Source organism: Epinephelus fuscoguttatus, linkage group LG16 (assembly GCF_011397635.1).
Source record: "Epinephelus fuscoguttatus linkage group LG16, E.fuscoguttatus.final_Chr_v1".
Classification (NCBI taxonomy): Eukaryota; Metazoa; Chordata; class Actinopteri; order Perciformes; family Serranidae; genus Epinephelus; species Epinephelus fuscoguttatus.
Window position 1 is genome coordinate 25,103,653 of NC_064767.1, and position 18,525 is coordinate 25,122,177.

Genomic DNA, 18,525 nt, shown 5'->3' on the forward strand with positions numbered 1-18,525 from the left:
TCTGTATATATGTGTTTAGTTAAGTGAAGTGGTAACTATACATTAATACCAGAATGCTTCTCTTTTGATGAGGATATTGATCCCCCCCATCTCCCCAAGGCTTACATTATTATCCCCTGGATTTACTCTGTAGAAATGGATTGGGCTTTGCAGATTAGTATTCAGCACATTACACTCCCTCTTCACCATAATGCTGTTGTGATTCTGTAATGGGCTGAGAGCAAATGAGAGCCTTGCAGCTGGAAGTGTGCTGTTTAGTATGTGTATTTACACAGTGTTTGTTTGCCTAAGTGCATGGGTATTCACATGCATATTTGTCTGGGAGTGTTTGTGTTTACAGCTTTTTTTCTTAGATTTTGATGTCCTGTTAGATTTTGTTTCCTCTCGTCGGGTTTTGCTATTTCTAAACTTGGAGAGGCTTGGCTACTTTTACCCTTTCCCCCGCTCTGTGTGTCGGATAAAAGAGGCTCCTATATGTCGTCAAGAGATTGACTAGCTTGTCTCCTTCTAGGGCCATTAAGTCCTCAAGATGCTGCATTTGGAGGAGTTATTTGTTAAACCCACTCCACAGAAATGTTCGTGTTGGTAGGGGAGTGCACCAAAAGATCTAGTTTAATGGCGCAGCTGCCAACTATAAATGTCCTCTGGTTTTTATCTCAGACATATATTTGATCTCGAGAATCTTCCGTAGTTTTTAACAAGAAGCCTTCTCCACTTTTCTTACAAACCCGCTGGTGACGCTCAGAGAAACCTTTCATGAGAGTAGGCTATTTAAAGCACACACGCACACACTCATATTACCATTTATCTTATTTTTCTGTAAAAAAATCTGTGATTGTGATACTGGGATTCATGTGGAAACAGCTTGTTAATTGCTTTTGCTATAAGCTTCACAAGAGGATAAAACATATTACTGCAGAGTGGTCAGTTTTCATAAAATGAAATATTTTCTCTGGCAGGCACATTAAGTAGCTAGTGAGTCTGCACATAATACCATGTTTTGTAGACTGTCAGAAACACCTCCTCTCTAAAGAGGAAATAGCAGTTTCTGATGTGGACATCGCAGGAGCCAGTATTATTAGAATTTCATTCCATTTATGTGCCATGGGTATTAGGGAGAAGATCTCTCTTCAATATGTGTGTTTCTCTTGAGCACATGTGTGTGCATCCACATCAGTTGCACAGTCTACTGTATATTTGTTTTGATGCATGCATGAATGTGTGCACAGGTGTGTACATCATCAAAGTAGAGATGCCATTTACAGCTGTGGATGGGGTGGTTTTGCGTCCTCGTGGAAGCTGCTCCCAGAAGGGAGCTGCCTGTGCACCTGATTGAGACACTGCCAATTAGAGTGAGCAGGAGCGGACTGTGTGTGATTTGGCTGACACACTCTGAAATGACTGTATGAGTCTTTGTTAGTGCTAAATTTTATTGGATTTTATTGGCTGGTTTCCACCTCTCTGAAAAGCCATCGACCCCTAAACCGTTATTTCATATTTATGCATCAGCATGTTGTCATATTACCTTTGACATGCTATATGAATCACATTATCATACTTTATTTGAGAGAGATGTTGATAAAAATAGTGGCTATAAATAACAGGATGCAGCTCTGACCTTCATTTTGGCTCTGTGCCGGCAGTTGCTGTAAACACGGCTCTTCTTCTGCAGTGAACAGTCTAGCAAGCTAATATTTATTTTCGGCTTTGTCAAGCTCTACTTCCTTGCAAAATTGCTGCAGGAATTTATTAATTTGGATAAATATTAATTGATACATTTATATAATTTAAATAGAGACTGAGAGAGAGAGAGAGAGGAGGTGGGTGATCTGGGAAGGAAATTAGTCCCATTTTCTATCATAATATTCATATCATGATGACTTAAGGGTCATTTTGTTTTTTAATTCAGTGTGCAGTGTGCAGTGTATTATCACAAACATGCATGTCACCCAGTTTGCATATCACTAAATGCATGTTAAAATAATGAAAACATTATTATTGTGATCTTTGTCATGATTGTTGTTAGTTTACAGTATATTTTCATGTTGTCCTACACTAATATTCAACATATTTATAGTAAGAACAACACATGGTCCACTGAGCAATGAAAACATGGTCTAATGAGGCATCTTTCACCCTATTTACTGCATCTGGATGAGTTTCCGGAGAAAGCAAAAGAATTCTTTCGACCTGCGATCCCTGTCGCCAGCTGTTAAACATGGTGCTATCTATAAAGCTGTTGGCAGCAACTATGTGGAAATAATTTGTTGCGGTGATTGCACTGCATGGCTGTGTAAAAACCATGGAATATGTGGCAAATTTACAGGACCAAATCAGCCTGTGGTGCAAGCAATTTTCTCTTCTGGTGCTCCCATATTCCAAGATGACAATGTCACCATAGCCCATACACACAAATTCAGTGGTTTCAGGATTAAAATCAGCGTGAATCAGTTGGATTTGGGAGGTTCTGCAAAGCAGAATGTGAAGTACCTCCTTTGTCCCTCAGAAAAACTGGAGGCTTTCCTTCTTGAAGTATGGTTCAATTTCTCACTAGACATGGTTCAGGATGTGGCATGACAGAAATCAATGAGGATTTAAGCTGCTGTGGGAAAAAATAGTACTACTTCTTATTGCAGTCTGCAGATGAGTCCATTACTTTGTCCCAACCTTCATCGCTAAATGTGATTCACAATTAAAAACTTAAATAAAACGTATAGAAACAAACAACAACAGAATTGGAAAAATAAATAATTAGAACATTAGGAGTATAGTTTTAGCATGAAGCCAGTTGAGTTTGACCTGCTTAAAAAAACAGAATGAACTTTATTCTGGCCTAATGTTAACAAGCTACAGTTTTAATTAAGCTGAAGACTTTTTCAACCACAAATGTCAAACGTAAGGGAGAGCGAGGCACAACCTCACGCGGTGTGAACTGTAACACAGACTTTTTAAGTGGTTACACAGGGTCAATCCTTTCATGCTTCCAGTCAGTTGACCACAATACCGCCAAACAGTGATCTGCGAAATTCCACAGAGATTGGACGTGTTTCAGCAGAGCTCAGTGACAAAGACTGTTTTTGGCTAGTCTGAGTGGGCGGAAGTTCGCTGCATAGACCAGCCTCTCACTGGGCGGAATGAGCCACCCGCTGAAGTCCCACCCTACCACTTCTGGTTGTGTAGCAGTTTTCAACCATTTTCAACACGTCCTTTACTAACTTTTGCGGTGTTTGATCTTGCGGGGATGTAGCCATTTTTCTGCCATGGTTTGCGTCCTGTCGGTGATATTTTTGTGGGCATGTTACACCAAAACCTGTTTCCCCCAGGCAATATTTTTGCAAGCGCACCGTTACTGTGGCACCGCCCAGAACGATTGTGATTGGTTGAAAGAAATACAAGCAGTTTTTTTTCTCCAATCTTAAAGTGAGAGTCAGCCCAGCCAGACCTTTCTTTTCTTGAGAAAGGTCTGGTGAGTGAGACTAGTTTTTGGCTGACATAAGTAAATTTCTTTTTTTATACTTGTTTTTCGATTACTGAGCTGTCTATGTAAGTCACTTATGTAACCAACTCTCAGCAGGTGTTAGCAAGGCTTGATAAAATTTCCACACAACAGGGTTCGTTGTAACATAATGTTACAGCTAAGCCACCTATAGCGCATTTTCTCTATTTTTGCACTTCTAACGTACGCTCAGTTTGAACTCATGTCCTTAATTAAATGAGATATACTTTGTATTTTAATTTGTCAGATATCTTACTTACACAATTTCACAGCCTTGTCAATATTCCTCGACCAATAGGCTACTCACATTTTGACATGTGGATCAAGGTGATACCTATCCTTCCTCTGATGTAGAGGTATCTATATACATCTATCCGTCAATCTATCACAGATGAAAAGATATAAATGTATAATATCCACACATACTATGTATCTGTCTGTTGATCTTTCCATCCATGAAGCATTGGTAGTAAGGTGTGGGCTGTACAGATGTTTGGATATCTATCAAACATTGATCCATAAACAGTAGCAAGCTACAGTATATAGATATAATTGTACTAAATTAATTGTGTTAACACACTTCTCCAGCTGGCGTTACAACTAAAGCCCTTTTTGAAGGAAATGGAAGAGAGACAGGGGGAGGTAGAGGAGAGACAGGAGCCTCACAGGTGAGATTGAATCGTGAAGGATATATGTTGATAGTGAGATTCAGCATTGTGACTAGGGGTAAGTAAAAATATTGATTCATGCATAATATATGTTTTTACCCGATATCAATATCAATTGTTACCAACCCAACTGCAGACTGCAGGCTGGTACTGAAGTTAAGCCCCTTCGGAGTATACTGTTATTGTTATTATTATAGTTTACCTTGGGAAGCACATACGGACAGATGTGGTGAAGTTATCAGTCTGTATTCATGTAACTGATAACATTAGAGAATACATTAACCAAGACATTCTTGAATTTAGTGTAGATATCTAAATATGCATTATAAAGCAGTGATCAGTTTCACATGACGTCCTTGATTAAATCCAAGGTGCTACTGACTAGCTAACTGACTGGATGCCCATTAACATTATAACTCCTATTGTGTGTATTTATTATTATTATTTTGTAGATTTCAAGCACTTTTCTTTTTTGAAGTGTATTTTTATTTATGTATTTATATTATATAATTCAGACAAGAAGGAAAAAGGCAGAGACAAACATTGAAAACGTCAATTACTGTTAATGTGTTAATGTTACATGTTGTGCCTTTCATTTCAAACAAAAGTCCAAAAAATAAGTCCAAGATTCATTTTTGGTATTTTTGGTACCCACTATTTTTTTTTGGACATATGGACTCAAAAATTATATACAAAAAGAAAGGAAAAAAAAAAAAAAAAGTAGAGTTTTCTAAAACGGGTGTCATGATAGAATTTGTATTTCTGTTTGCATTTCCTTTTTCTTTTCTTTTTTTCCTTTTCTCTCTTCATTTATATTTTCAAATGAATGTATTCTATTTGAATGTATTCTATTTTCCTTGTCCAGCATCCGAAGAAATAAACTAAACTAAACTAAACTAAACTAAAACTATAGGGGGCTGGTTTACTCCAGAAACATACTGTTTATGTGTATGTTGAGGAGCTGCTGTATCAGAATGAGTTATCCTCCCCCAGAAATTTTGGTTACGATATGTTTCTTTTATGATTCCAATCCATTCCTCTTTTGCTGTGGCTCAGCATTTAAGTAACCTTCGTCAAATGTGATGGTTTAGTCACAGACTTTCCCAAAAAGTGTTGTGCTTTACTTTCACAAATGTGGGAATGAAATTGAGTTAAAATGTACAAAACAGTAAAATTTATCTTGCCTGGCCGGGCAGCTCTCTGGACCTCTGATCCTAGAATCGCCCCTGGTTGTAACAGTTCACTTCGGCCCCCTCTAAGTGCAACTGTAGAAGATAGGTAAGTTCTGATAAAAAAATAAAAATTAAAAAATAAAAGTGTTCAGTTGTAGCAGAGATGTGTATGTTGTTAGAATAGTTCCAGTTTCTTAAATAGGATAAAATAATATCAATACCAATTGAATATATTATTAATATAGAAAAAACCGTTGTTAGAGCCATTGTTTTTGACTGTTGTATGCATTCATTTCACTGTAAGTACCCTGCTTTAGTCACATATGAATACTGTATAGTTTATTTATGTATATTCTTCCCTTTACAGACAATTCTCGCTCCATTTCATGTCTGCTACCGCTGGTCATGCTAATTAGCCCACTTAGCAGCTGAGTGTATTCGGAGTTAGCTTCCACCTGCGCACAGCCAAATGTTTCTACATGTAATATGCATTCAGTATTTATGCTTTTCACATCAATTCTCATTGGGAGCTTGTTATATTGTTGCATTTACATTATATTTGTGAGTATGTTGGCATTTCATATGTATTGTGTTCACAGTCATTTCTGTTTGATATGAAGGCACGCTGCCTGCTTTCTTTGCTCATGTGTTGGTTAGTCCTTAGGTGTGATGGGTTTAGTGTGGGCAGCTGGCACCATTGTGGTCTCAGAGTTTCACCTTGTGGCAGTGCTATGCATAGCAGCTGATAAATCAATCCAGGCAACCTGTTAGTCTCCCTTTTCCAGAAACCACACATACAAACAAACTCAAACTTCTAACAAAGTCGTTTTCCTGCACACCCTGCTAAGCCAGCTGCTGAGCAGTAAAGTTTTTCCTAACTGGAACTTCTAGGCTTTTTGTGAATTGACCGGTCACTGTCGTGTTTATTCTCCAGAAACCAAGTGTATGAGAGAAGTCACGACAAGCCATTGTGTATCTTTTATTCAGGTTTGGGTCTATTGGACAAAATGTGCCACTACATTAAGTAAAATTAAACCCTGAGACCATTTTTCATTAATTTCTGACATTTTAAAGACTAAACAATTAAGTGATTAATCAGAATAATCCGATTAACCAATTAATGCAATCAGTAGTTTCAGCCCTAATATTAAATAAAGTGACCATTAACTATGTGCCAAATGATGGCTGGGAAGAAAAAGACAGTCATAATGATAATACATTTAATTCTGATTAATTTCAAGTAAATGTCATGTCATAAAAAGTCTCTCATTTCAAACTAAGACAAACTAAAATTAGATGGCTTGCAAGCTCTCCAGTTCACCAGTAGACACACACAATTGCACACCTTGAGTGACTATCAGCTTGCAGAATATGAGCCACATGTTCTAATAAGTGCCTAATTGACGCCTGCTCCACAGTTAATGACAAACTGAATGGCGAAGCTAATTATGAGTAAATTTACTATGGACGGAGTGTTTCTGCAGACTGACATCAGGGGAGGGGACTTTCTCAGAGCACAGCAAGACATCCTTCATACTGTGAATCTAAATGACACTGTACGTTAAGCTAACACAGTATGGTGTCTGACAGAACTTAGTACGTGTAGGCTCACACACACATCCACACACATGCTGACTCCTTCAGTTAAGTGCCTTGGATACGTTTTACTGAGCTAATTGAGGCTTTCTCGCCCGTTCCTGCTGCTCTGTCAACACGATCTGCAACAACAACAATCAGCTTCACAGAGATTTTGATTTTATTGCAGACATAAAAAAAACAACAAGAATTGATATGAAATACAAATATCAATAAATTAGGAGTGCCTAGCTTGCAAGGGGGGAGCAGTTTGAGACATTTTATTAAGTCTTTTGAATGGTGTGATAATCATGTAATAAAATATGTTCCCAAAGAATGTAGCACTTCAGAAACTCTCCTCGCTGTCATAACGTAAGAGGCTTAGGCCGGCTTCATGACGCTAACTTCCTATCATTTTAATAGGCTGCCAGACACTAACTTCTGTATCATTTTAATAGGCTGCCAGTCAAACAAGAAAACACAGAGTGAATGGTGAAATACGTTGTCAGTCACAGAGCCTTGCCACAGGCGATTAAACAACTTTGGTCTCCACATTGCATGGGTGTAGCGTCCATTTTTATTTATGGTACATCTAGTCCTAAAAAATCCACAGGTGCTACTTTAGTAGTGTGGCTTTTTTTCACAACCGTGAACTTCCTCTGAACCTTTGAAAACTGAGCGTGGCACAACAAGCTCTTCTTTTTACTTCAGCTTGTTACTGAGAGCTGAAGAAGGGTATTTCTAGTGGTGCGAGGAAGGTGGGTGTTCGTGAGATCTCTGACAGGGAAGCAGTGATGTAGAGTTTCATGGTATAGTCACAGTTAATGCTGGGGACTGTCATGGACAAGACAGCACCGTTGGAGATGTGCAACATAATTACAGTGTCTGTTTTAGCAATGTATATAATACCCCATACTACAGCCCATTTAAATATCCATGCTCCTTGCTTGTTACATGTCATCCTGCAGCGTTCTGCAGTTCCTTAAGTCTTAAATGGCATTGCATTTATTTATCTAAAGATAAGGGCGTAATTGCTATTAAATGTCTTAAATCAATCGTTTAAAAGCCTTGAAAAGAAGCTAAGACATAGGAAGTAGGATTTTATTGATTGTATTTTTTTGACATTGCATTGTACAATCTCAAAATAATTGGACCCTTTTTTTTTTTGTTTAATAATTTGCCAATTGCCCCTCGCATTAGCCGCACCAGCAGCACTCATAATTATTTAAAACCTCGATGCTCAGAGCATGTGATCTACTGTCTGCACATTCACAGAAAATTGGCTATTTAGCCAAATTTTCATAGCATAGCTGAAACCAGCAGAAGGCAGTGCATACGATTGATGAGACTCAAAGCAGTGGAATCCAACATGCAAAGTAAGACACACAAAATAACAGAAAAAACCCACCAACAAACACCAGGTATTTCCCAGTTCTTTTCAACCCTCAACTTTGCCATGCAACATTTGGGCTAAGTATCGATGTCAGTTCATGTCTTGTTTTCCTGATTTTTTGTTATTGTAAAAATAGGATTTGGAATTTCATTCCAAGTGGCATTCAGATAGTCTTAAATCTAATTTTCCTTAAGCTGTAGGTACCCTGTCCTGTGTTCTGTCTATGCTGACACTAGCAGACAATCATATTTTTGTCAGTAACAATTATATTATTGGATTTTTTTTTCTGATGCAGTATACATTGAATAGTTTATCAGCAGCTTAAAACACATGTACAATAATACTATGTTTCTTTTTGATATGATAAATAATCGTGCGTTCCATCATTGACCTTTAGTTTGTTCCAGCATTTTCAACAAATATATTACTTAGATCATCAGGTTGAAAATGTCACCAATTTAAATAACGCCAATTAAAATCAAAGCTACCCCTGACGTTCATTTCATAGATAATTTTTCTCATATCCTGCCAGGTCTGTTTCAGACTGTTGTGTCGTGATTTGATGTTGACAGGCAGTGTGCTCCCCTGGGTGCAAGCTAATTTAAAAAGCAGCCATAGAGTAGCAGATGCCAGATTAGTGTCAGAGCAAAGTGACTGATGAGGAGCCTCCTGGTCGCTCGGTCACATGCTGGCACTGTTGTACATATGCTTTTGCTCGTGGCCCCTCGGTGCTCCGTAATAAACGAGTGATTTGTATCTACATGCTCAGCTTCTATTAACTGAGGGTTAAATGACACTTATGCTGCCTCTTCTGTTTTTGCAGCGAGGTATATCTAGCTGTTTGTAGTAGCTTCGTGCGGCAACAAACCACTTTGACTCTTTGTGACACAAATTTAATTTGAGTGGCGAATAATTGTATTAGTCCATCAATATGAGTAGTTAGTTCTGCACCACAACCACAAATGTAATGTGACCGTAGAGAATGAGGTTCCTGAATGGCACTGAAAATTGCATGCTATTGATTAACAATTATTTATATGGCAGAGAACAAATCCTAAATGCCAATGAGATTATGGGGAAGCATTGTTATGTTTATTATGGATACTGTATCTCTCTAATGAATCTAAGAATAGAAAAGGCATTAAAAATATGTTCTGCTAATGGCACATTTTACATCCTGTGAGCCTCTTGGTGTAAATTGGTGAAGACACCGATATTCTGTTTTTGTTCAAAAAGGGGTTGAATGACTCAGAACAACAGGCTGTGACAAGTTTTTACCTATGTGTCTATTTATGGCCTTTCCCTAGGAGCTACACTTTCACTCTGTTCATGTCTTTTCCTGTCCTCTGTTCTCTGGAAAAAAAGACAAAAGGAGCTGGCTCTTATCCATGTTCACATTCAGTCTCATGACTCAAGGGCATTAAGGTGCCGGCAGCTTGCTGTAGTTTGATTGACTGTAGACCATAGGACAGCCCAGAGAAACAAGTGGGACACTCCCAAAATACTCAGGAGAACACAATGACAAAACAATGTTCTTCTTCAAGATCAAGTAGGTTTTTTTTTTACTGCAGGAAAATGACACGTCTGAATGACACATGCTAAATGTTAACGCTGAAAGTTGCTATGTCTGCTGTGATCCTGCATCTGAAAGAGATGCACAGGTGTTCATGCTGCTCACCAGTTGTGTTGCTATGGCCTTCCTTTCAAGGCTGAGAAATTACACACTGAATGCACAAAGTATTCAAGACACTCCTTGAATATAGTAGTCTGATGAGGTGAATCCAGGTGGATGCCATTATCCCCTTTAAGCATATGTAAAGGGGATAATAGTCAGAATTGTCAAATTTTACTTTCAGAATGTGCTTATGTTTGATTTAGTAGTCAGTATTTTACATGATTCTGCTTTGAAATCTGGCATGTGTGCACTGAGCTGCATGCCATCGTGCAACCGGCCCAGCTGTCTGCATTTGTGATGCATTTGTCTGTTTTTTTTTTTTTCTTTTTTTTTTTGGTGGGGATGCTGTCAGTCACTGTCGTATGCAATTTAAGGAAGAGAAACAACATATTTTACAGTATACATGGTATGAAGTCGAAGCATTTAGGTTGAAGTCTAAAGGTGGTGACACAGAACTTCAGAGGTTAACCCGTGTTTCTGTAAATCTCATAGAGGTTAGAGCAGGTGCTTGTTAGCTGCAGAATAGCTGATATATTGTATAAAGGCTCCTTGCTGTAAATGTATTCTGAAGTCTGTTTCCCTTATTGTTCCAAAAACTTAATACAGCTTTATTTGAGTCTAGACTTGAAAAAAAAAACACAGCAAATACCAGCTAAAGACGATTGCAGGGTATAGCTATCTCCTCCCCAGCACTTTTCCCAAAAATAAGGAATACAGTTTGCATAATAGAGTGGCTTATTATCCAAATATGAAAAGACAGCTAAAAGGAGCCAGCTGTGTGCTTGTGAGCTGACTACCATTAGTGGCCAGATGGAAGTCTGAGTGTTAGCTTGGCCTGACACTTGACTTGGCTGAGAGCTTTATGGTGAAATGCCTCCAACAGCTAAAGCTTGACAAGTCATGCTTTGCCAGAGTCAGTACTGTATAATAACGAAAGGTCTCTTGTGTCTTCAGTATGTTGGTTAGTTAGTAAGTTAGCTGAACAGTTCTCTCCCTTTCTTTCCTGTCAGTACCCTAAGGTGGTCAGAGTGATGGAGGCATACCATTAAATAACTGATTGGTTTTTTTGCACTGCAGCTGAGTGCAGACTGATGGCCAAATTGTTAAGCTTCATTTAGGTCTGCATATGTTGACATCAGAGTGCAGCAGACTACCAGTGCTTAAATGGAAATATGATTCTCTAAGTAGATGTATGCCCCTCGCCCTGGAGCTGCCTCTGGGCTGAGCCCCAAGTGTTGTAAATTCCTAACAACGCCCCTGCTGTACACACACAATTCATTCTCCATTGGTTAGGGGAATTAACTGTGAAGTGCAGGCATGGGGATGTGTGTGTGGAGAAAGAGAGATGAGAATGACCCCAAACTATTGGCTCTATTTGTTATGTGGTCGCTGAGCTTGTGGAGCGGGGATGGGTGGATTTAGTGAAGAGGGTAGAGGTCTCTCATTTTCACTGATAGGGGGGCTCAGACATTGAGGGAATGACCAAAGAGTGGTGAGATCCAGTCAACTTCAATTACGGCCCCTTGCAGTTTTCCCAGAGGTGCACTATAGTGCCTTTAAGGGGGAATCAATGAGGTGACAAATTGTTGTGGACAGCAACCCCTTTTAGTTGTTGTGTTGTTGTGCCTGGATGCTACTCTAAGCATGTGTGTGTGCAAGTGTATTTGAATGTGTGTCTGTGTTTGTTTGGCAAGCCTATATAAATGTGCAGCGCTCCCCATTTATGATAATTGAATGCTTTGGTCCATTTGTGTTTTGGTGGTTTATTTTCTGCTAGTGGCTTTAATGGCTTGTTATCTGTCTAAACCTGTTTTTAAACGTTTTCTAATGGGTGTTCACATGCATCACCCTCTGATGCTCAGTGCTGCTTTGTTTTTATCTCACAATAACAGTGTTCAGGTTTTTCTCAAGGTTATTTTTGCTGTGTCAAGCTCCTGTCATATCTGAGGATGTCTGATGGCTGATGAGTGTTGACTTGCTCGAGTGAATAGAGAAACATATGTAGCTGAACTAATTGAGTGTTTTAATGGTGGAAGGAGTCCGTATGAATGCTTTGTGCATCAGCAATTGTATTCTGGGAGATTGTTGGTAAATAATGCTGGTGGTAGTATGGAAGAGTTCAGAGCTGGGAAGAACAATTCTAATCACAAAAAAGTGAAAATGTATTCACAATACTTTATACCACAGATATTGATTTCTTGAAGTATAAAGATATTGATATAGGTTGATGCAAGAAATGAATTCAAGCTGTAGCCTACATGTCCACCATTGATGTGTGTGTGTGTGTGTGTGTGTGTGTGTGATTTCAATTTGTCAGCTTATTTATTTCTTACTGCTATTATAGATTTTTCACTTCAGATTTTAGAACATATTGCCAACACAAATGCAACATTAATACAAGAGAATCCTCCCATTACATGTGTTTTTCCAAAGCTTGTATAGATATCAATCTAGCAGGTAATGAACCGAACAGACAGCTGACTACTCTGGTCCATGTTATCAGTGTGAAGATAAAAGTATCTGTTGTTGTTAACCTGTGAGAGGCTTGACATTGTTGTCTGTTACTAAGGAGTCATATTGTTTCACTTTAATTGTTTGAATTTCAGTATTCCAGTTAGAAATGTGTGCACACGTCTCTGTGCAGCTGACTGAGGAGCATGTGTGTACACCTGGTGTCAATAATACATGTCACATAATTGATTTAAACATGCAGCAGGATATGACTTCATGTAATGTGCTTGTAGGGTGCTTTCATATTATTGTTTTATGCATGTGTGTCTAGTTATTGTGTGTGTGACTGTTGTGTTGTATCAGACATGCTGGTGTGATGTTTACTACACTACAATCTTCTCATGAGGCCGGTGTTAATTAGACACGACAAGTTCACTTAGCATTTGGTACAAAAGTCAGCACACGGTTAGTGAACACTGTATGTGCATGTTCATGATTGCTATGTGGTGCAGCTGTGGCTACAATGACGCACAGGAGTAGTGAGTGCTTGTAGTTTCACAACCTTGATCACAAAGACACAATAACATGAGAAAAATGAAACAATTTTGTCACAAAGCAGACACAGAAATGCAAGTGCTTTGAATGAGTGAGCAGTGAATTAGTACATGATTATTGTGTACCAGGTAGGCCTCTACTTGGTGTGATGTGAAGTCCAAAAATAGCACGTCTAGTACTGTACGTGTAGTTGCTGTACAGATGTATTGTAAGTTGGACATATACACTGTCTGTAGTAGGTGAGACCCAATGCAGTGCTTCTATCTAGCCATCTGTGATCTCTGGCTAAGGTAAGTACCAGCTGGTCATTGAAAGCCACCAGGCACATCTCTACATTAGCCTTCCATCACGTTTCAGCTTGCCACCTCTCTTCACTTTCAGTGTTTATCATTAATCCAACATTTTTGAAACATTCCTCCTCATTTTTTTCTGACAGCTCCCCAACAGGCACCCAGGAGGCCACGATATTAATGCAACACATTTCTTTTTCTTTGTCTCTGCAGGAAAAGAAGAGTATGTCGCCACCTTCAAAGGATCTGAGTTCTTCTGCTACGACTTGTCCTTGAACCCGATTCAAAGCAGCAGTGATGAAATCACGTTGTCATTCAAAACCCTACAGAGGAATGGACTGATGCTGCACACGGGCAAATCAGCTGATTACGTCAACCTGGCACTGAAAAATGGGGCTGTCTCACTCGTCATTAATTTGGGGTCTGGAGCCTTTGAAGCTCTTGTGGAGCCAGTCAATGGGAAATTTAATGACAATGATTGGCATGATGTCAAAGTAACAAGGAATCTACGTCAGGTAACAGTACAGAGGGTGATGCAGAGACTCAGTAAAATGAATCAAAACAAATGCACTTAAATCATTACCATCATACAATATATTATTTTTTTTTCCAGACATTGTAATTGGATTGCTAAATTGAATCATGGTGGTGTATGGTGGAGATAAAACAGAACCACAAGTGAGCAGGGACATCTAGATATGAATCAAGAACTCTATTAAGTTACAGTTTAAAGGAGAAAAGAAAGGCATTGCTTTAAGCAGCATTCAAAGCATTGAGGCTCATTAAGATGCTATGTAACAAATAAAACGCTATGCCTTCTTTGATATGACATAAAAAATTATAAGATATATTAGATAAATGGGTTATTTACCCTTAAAAGCAACTGTTTTAAATATTTAAGTGAAGTTAAAATATGAGTGAACTCATGTCAGTGCTGTGGGAATAGTCCCCATCAACAAAATATTTTCTTCTGTTGACCATGATTTTAATTTGTGTTTGTCGGCGCTTGTTTGAATTCCAGTACAGTTTGTGAGCACTCATTTCTTTTAAGGACGACATCACTGATGAGAGATTATTTGCAAGAAAAGCATTTAAAAGCAGACTTTTGAGACAATGTATAAATATTATGTAAGGATAACCAAATGTAGGGTCAACTTTGAAATGCTTTAATGAGAACAGGTGAAGCCCTCTAACAGGATCCATAGGTTCTAATTGGCTCTCCTACATGACCTTGACCACTCACCTCTGCATTATTAACTCTGAAAAGACTATTGACATTGTGACCTGGTTGGGCAGCATAAGATTTCTTACAAATTAAGACTTCTTTAGAGCAGCAGCTTGTGCCACTTAACATCCGGAAACATCACAGGATGGTTCATTCAAGACCTCCCGTCGATTGTGCCAAGTGCATGTGGCAACGCTGCTCAAAAATGGGGAACTGGCCAGAATTGATTCTTGCCCGATTCTCACCAAGAGCAAAGGAATCACATGGGATAAAGAAAAGGTGTAAAGCAGAGCCTTTGGCTGTAGCGAATGTGCAAACTCATCCACCTGTAAGAACAGATTGTCCTGGCAAGAGAGAAGCAACAGAGGTATGTAATTGTTTGTTGCATTGCAAACAGATTAAGTACTACTGATTTGTACCAGGCCAACACTAAATGGTGTCAGGATGCAGCTGCCACTCTGCTAGTGGCAGACCACCCTTGGAAGAAAATAGTGCCAATCTGTTGGACTGATGGCCGATCCAAAGGCTTGCTGAGGCCACACATCAACATGTTGTTAGTGACTTTTCAACAACAACAACCCGCTCCCCCATGTCAACTGATGTAAGCCACCACTGAGTCAGTTGTTGGTTGGAATTTGACAGTTTCACATCCCTGCTGTCTAAAAGCTGCCATAACTATAACAAGGCCCTGATCACTACTTCTGTTCACAGTAGGTTGATGTGTTATGACTTGCTCTGCCCAAGGGGTCTATTACCACAGGACATGGGATTTCCTCTAGAACTCCAGGGCCTGACTGGCCACAGAAAAACTCAGCCCAACATGTAACATGGCATTTGGGATCTAACCCCTGGTGAACAAACCACTGCTGTAGTTCCTGTGTGTTGCATCACAGCTAGGCCAGTGACATGTAGCCCTGTTAAATCTACTGTATTATGTCCTCAATCAGACTCTGGGTAAAGCATCTGTTTACCTGAATAGTAGGGACTACTCTTTTAGTGCTGGTTTAACTGAATTATATGGAAACAAGTCCCACTCTGGGACTAACCTCCAACATATTTTAGATGAAAGAGAAACAGCGAAAATTGGCACTATTTATGAATTTATCAGGGGTAAATCCAAGAGAGGTCTTGCATCGCCTGGTGTTCTTGGGGGCCATGTAGTAGCCAAAAAAAAAAAAAAAAAAAAAAAAAGATGTCTTTGCTTGTCTTTCACTGAGACCCCTACCCTCAGTCGCAGCTCCGAGTCAGTTGAGTGTTTAGACAGTAGGCTTCCTGGTTAATGCTGACTCTGTGCATACAAGGTGGTCAAGGCATAGAGACACTGGAGAACCAGCACAACCATCCAGAAATAGGGTTTGTCAATGGGAGCAGACTGGCTTCATTGCCATTATTTGTCCCAGCAATTGTTCCTTCACATTATACTGAGAGAAATCCATTGCTGCTGCTACAACACAATTGAGAAGTTCCTGGTCTGGATGTTGTTGACAGGTTAAGGTTAAGGGGCGCATCTTAATGTGCTGAAGATAAGTGGATACTTAGATGTTTGTAATGACCTTAAGTGGACTGTTGCCCTAAAAAAACCAATTAGCTTTTCAAGTTTGCTGAAGCACGAAGGACCTGTCAGACTGTGTAGCTTGTGTTAAACAGAACAGCACATATTTCTTTCTGTTTACTCTTCGGTATCAGACAGATTATTTTGACCTACATAAAACACTCAAAGATTTTACCAGACCAGAAATACAAAGCTCTCTCTAGATTTGTTTCTGCTCATTTGGTGGGAAACTTTTGTCTTCACCCCAGCACCAAAGCTGCTTCTTTTGCATAATCAGCAAATTGATTATTGGTAAACCTAAGGATTTGGCCAGCTTGAACATTCACTGCATTCAAATTGTGAAAGAAAACCAAGCATATTGAGTGCATGCTCTGTGGGGGAATCAAAATGACCATCCTCCTCATTCTGTGTCAGGGTCTTCTTTGCTTTGTCTCATTGCAGTAAAGTGATCCTAAAGTTCATCAATAAGACCAAATGGAGGTACAGTATTGTATGAGCGCCGGAGAGTCTGATACAATGGATTGGTCTCCAGCCTAAAACCAAGTACCAAAGAATGCAAATACTAATACCAATAAAATAAAAAAAGCTTTAAAGTGGTCTTGAACTTGGGACTTTCTAAAAGAGGGTCAACTGATGTGCTTTAGGCATTCTTTCTTATAAACCATTTGATGTCTGTCAATCATAACCCTTTGTCAGGTTTGGTAAGGGAGTTGTTTCTGCTACTCAACAGTCTGGTCACATACAACACATGGTGCAAAAAACACCATGAGGAACTTAGGGAGTCACTGGTTGAGCTCTGGCACCTCTTGTGGAGCATTACTGTTATTTCCTTAGTCTGCTTTTTTCTTGTTAAACTTATTTTGCCCTTTTTTTCCTCTATGTTACTAACATGCTTTGGAAACTAACATCATTCATGGAATGTGTCATTCTACTAACCAGTATGGTTTTTGCCGTTTAACAATGTACTAACAGTATTGACCATCATATATTATTTGAGTAACAATCGTTATTCTGTTCACAGTTTTTAATTTCCTTTCTCCCCCCTTTTCCACAAAGCACTCAGGCATTGGACACGCTATGGTAAACAAACTACATTGTTCGGTAGATATCATTCTAATTGTTTCTTAGTTTGGGTTTGCCGTGTGTTTCTTTTCTTTCTTTTTTTACTGTAGACGTCATTTACAAAAAAAGGGAAATTGCGGTTGGTACTCTTCTGCTTACTTTTCGAATCCTTTTTAATTTCTTGGTTCATTCATTGGTTTCACCCTCTTTATTTCACTTGTTTCCTGTCCAATTCTGTTTGATCCACCTTTTTAGGAGCATCATTTCGAGCCTTTTGCATCAAGCTGTGGTTAATATTGAGGACCCTCTCCTGTCTGGCTGGCCTGATGCTCTTTGGCTCAGCCAGTTGTATCCCCATTCACTTTGCATGGCATGCACTTTGACTAAGTGTTGCAAATGTCAAACTGCCCATTTGTCAACATGAATGTGACAGTTGAGCTGTGTTTGTCATTGGTGCTTCTCTGGTGCGTTCTTTTTTCTCTTTGTGGTTTTGCAGTGTCCATTAGCTTTTGCATGCATCTGACACTGCGGCAAGTGTCGAAATACTGACTCTGTATCCCAGTCAAGAATTTTCTTTTTGTATGCTTGTATCCAAAAAGAAAAGACAAATGCATGCTCTTTTTCTGTAATACCCCCAGTCATTGTCCTATACTAAAAGGTGATTGTGCTTTTCATAGCATGTGCTCCCTCTCTAACCTAGTGGCACTTTCTGATTTCTTTTGTAGAACTGCTGGACGTACTAATATGGAATTAATAGTTTAACTAACCTAGATAACATTCTACTAACACCATTTTTGTGTCTGCTAAAGTACTTTTAAGTTGCAGTAGGAGCAATACTAACACTGTAGTATGGGCACTTCACTAACACTTTAACTAGAATAGCATTCCTTTGAAGGCTTGCAGTCTTCCAACTAATCAAACTGGACAAAATAATAACAAAAAACAAGAAAAAAGACAATGAAAACAGACATGAAAATGGGTTTAAAAAACATATAGGGAAGTCTGTCATAGACAACAAGAAGGAAAGGCAATAACCTTGCAGTTTATAGGCTGTTTGAGTATAGCGTGTCCTTTCCCTGTGCTTTGTTGTCTAGGTAACAATATCCGTGGATGGGATTCTGACCACCACAGGATATACACAAGAAGACTACACCATGCTAGGCTCTGACGACTTTTTCTATGTTGGAGGGAGTCCTAGCACAGCTGACCTGCCTGGATCTCCGGTTAGCAACAACTTCATGGGCTGCCTCAAGGAGGTAAACACCACTTCTGTGTGCACTCTGAGGCTGGTGGGTGTACAGGATATGACTGGCTTCACCTCAGGACTCCAAAACAGGCCATTCCACCCACACACTGACCCTGTCTCATCCTTTACACTTTGCTTTAGTTAGTTTCTCCTTTTTTCCTCACA

The 18,525-nt window shown here is 39.2% G+C and overlaps 1 protein-coding gene across 15 annotated transcripts in view; it reads left to right on the top strand.

The window, feature by feature from the left end:
* The window catches only part of LOC125903859 (neurexin-1a), a 403,149-nt gene that overhangs the window by 211,613 nt on the left and 173,011 nt on the right, over positions 1-18,525 (top strand). For 11 of the 15 annotated variants that reach the window (XM_049601023.1, XM_049601022.1, XM_049601027.1 and 8 more), the window contains 3 exons: positions 13,489-13,790; positions 17,109-17,132; positions 18,209-18,370. In XM_049601023.1, coding sequence (XP_049456980.1) covers positions 13,489-13,790; positions 17,109-17,132; positions 18,209-18,370 — 488 coding nt within the window. The remainder of the gene's footprint in view (positions 1-13,488; positions 13,791-17,108; positions 17,133-18,208; positions 18,371-18,525) is intronic. The other 4 variants (XM_049601031.1, XM_049601032.1, XM_049601033.1 and 1 more) reach the window with 1 other exon arrangement.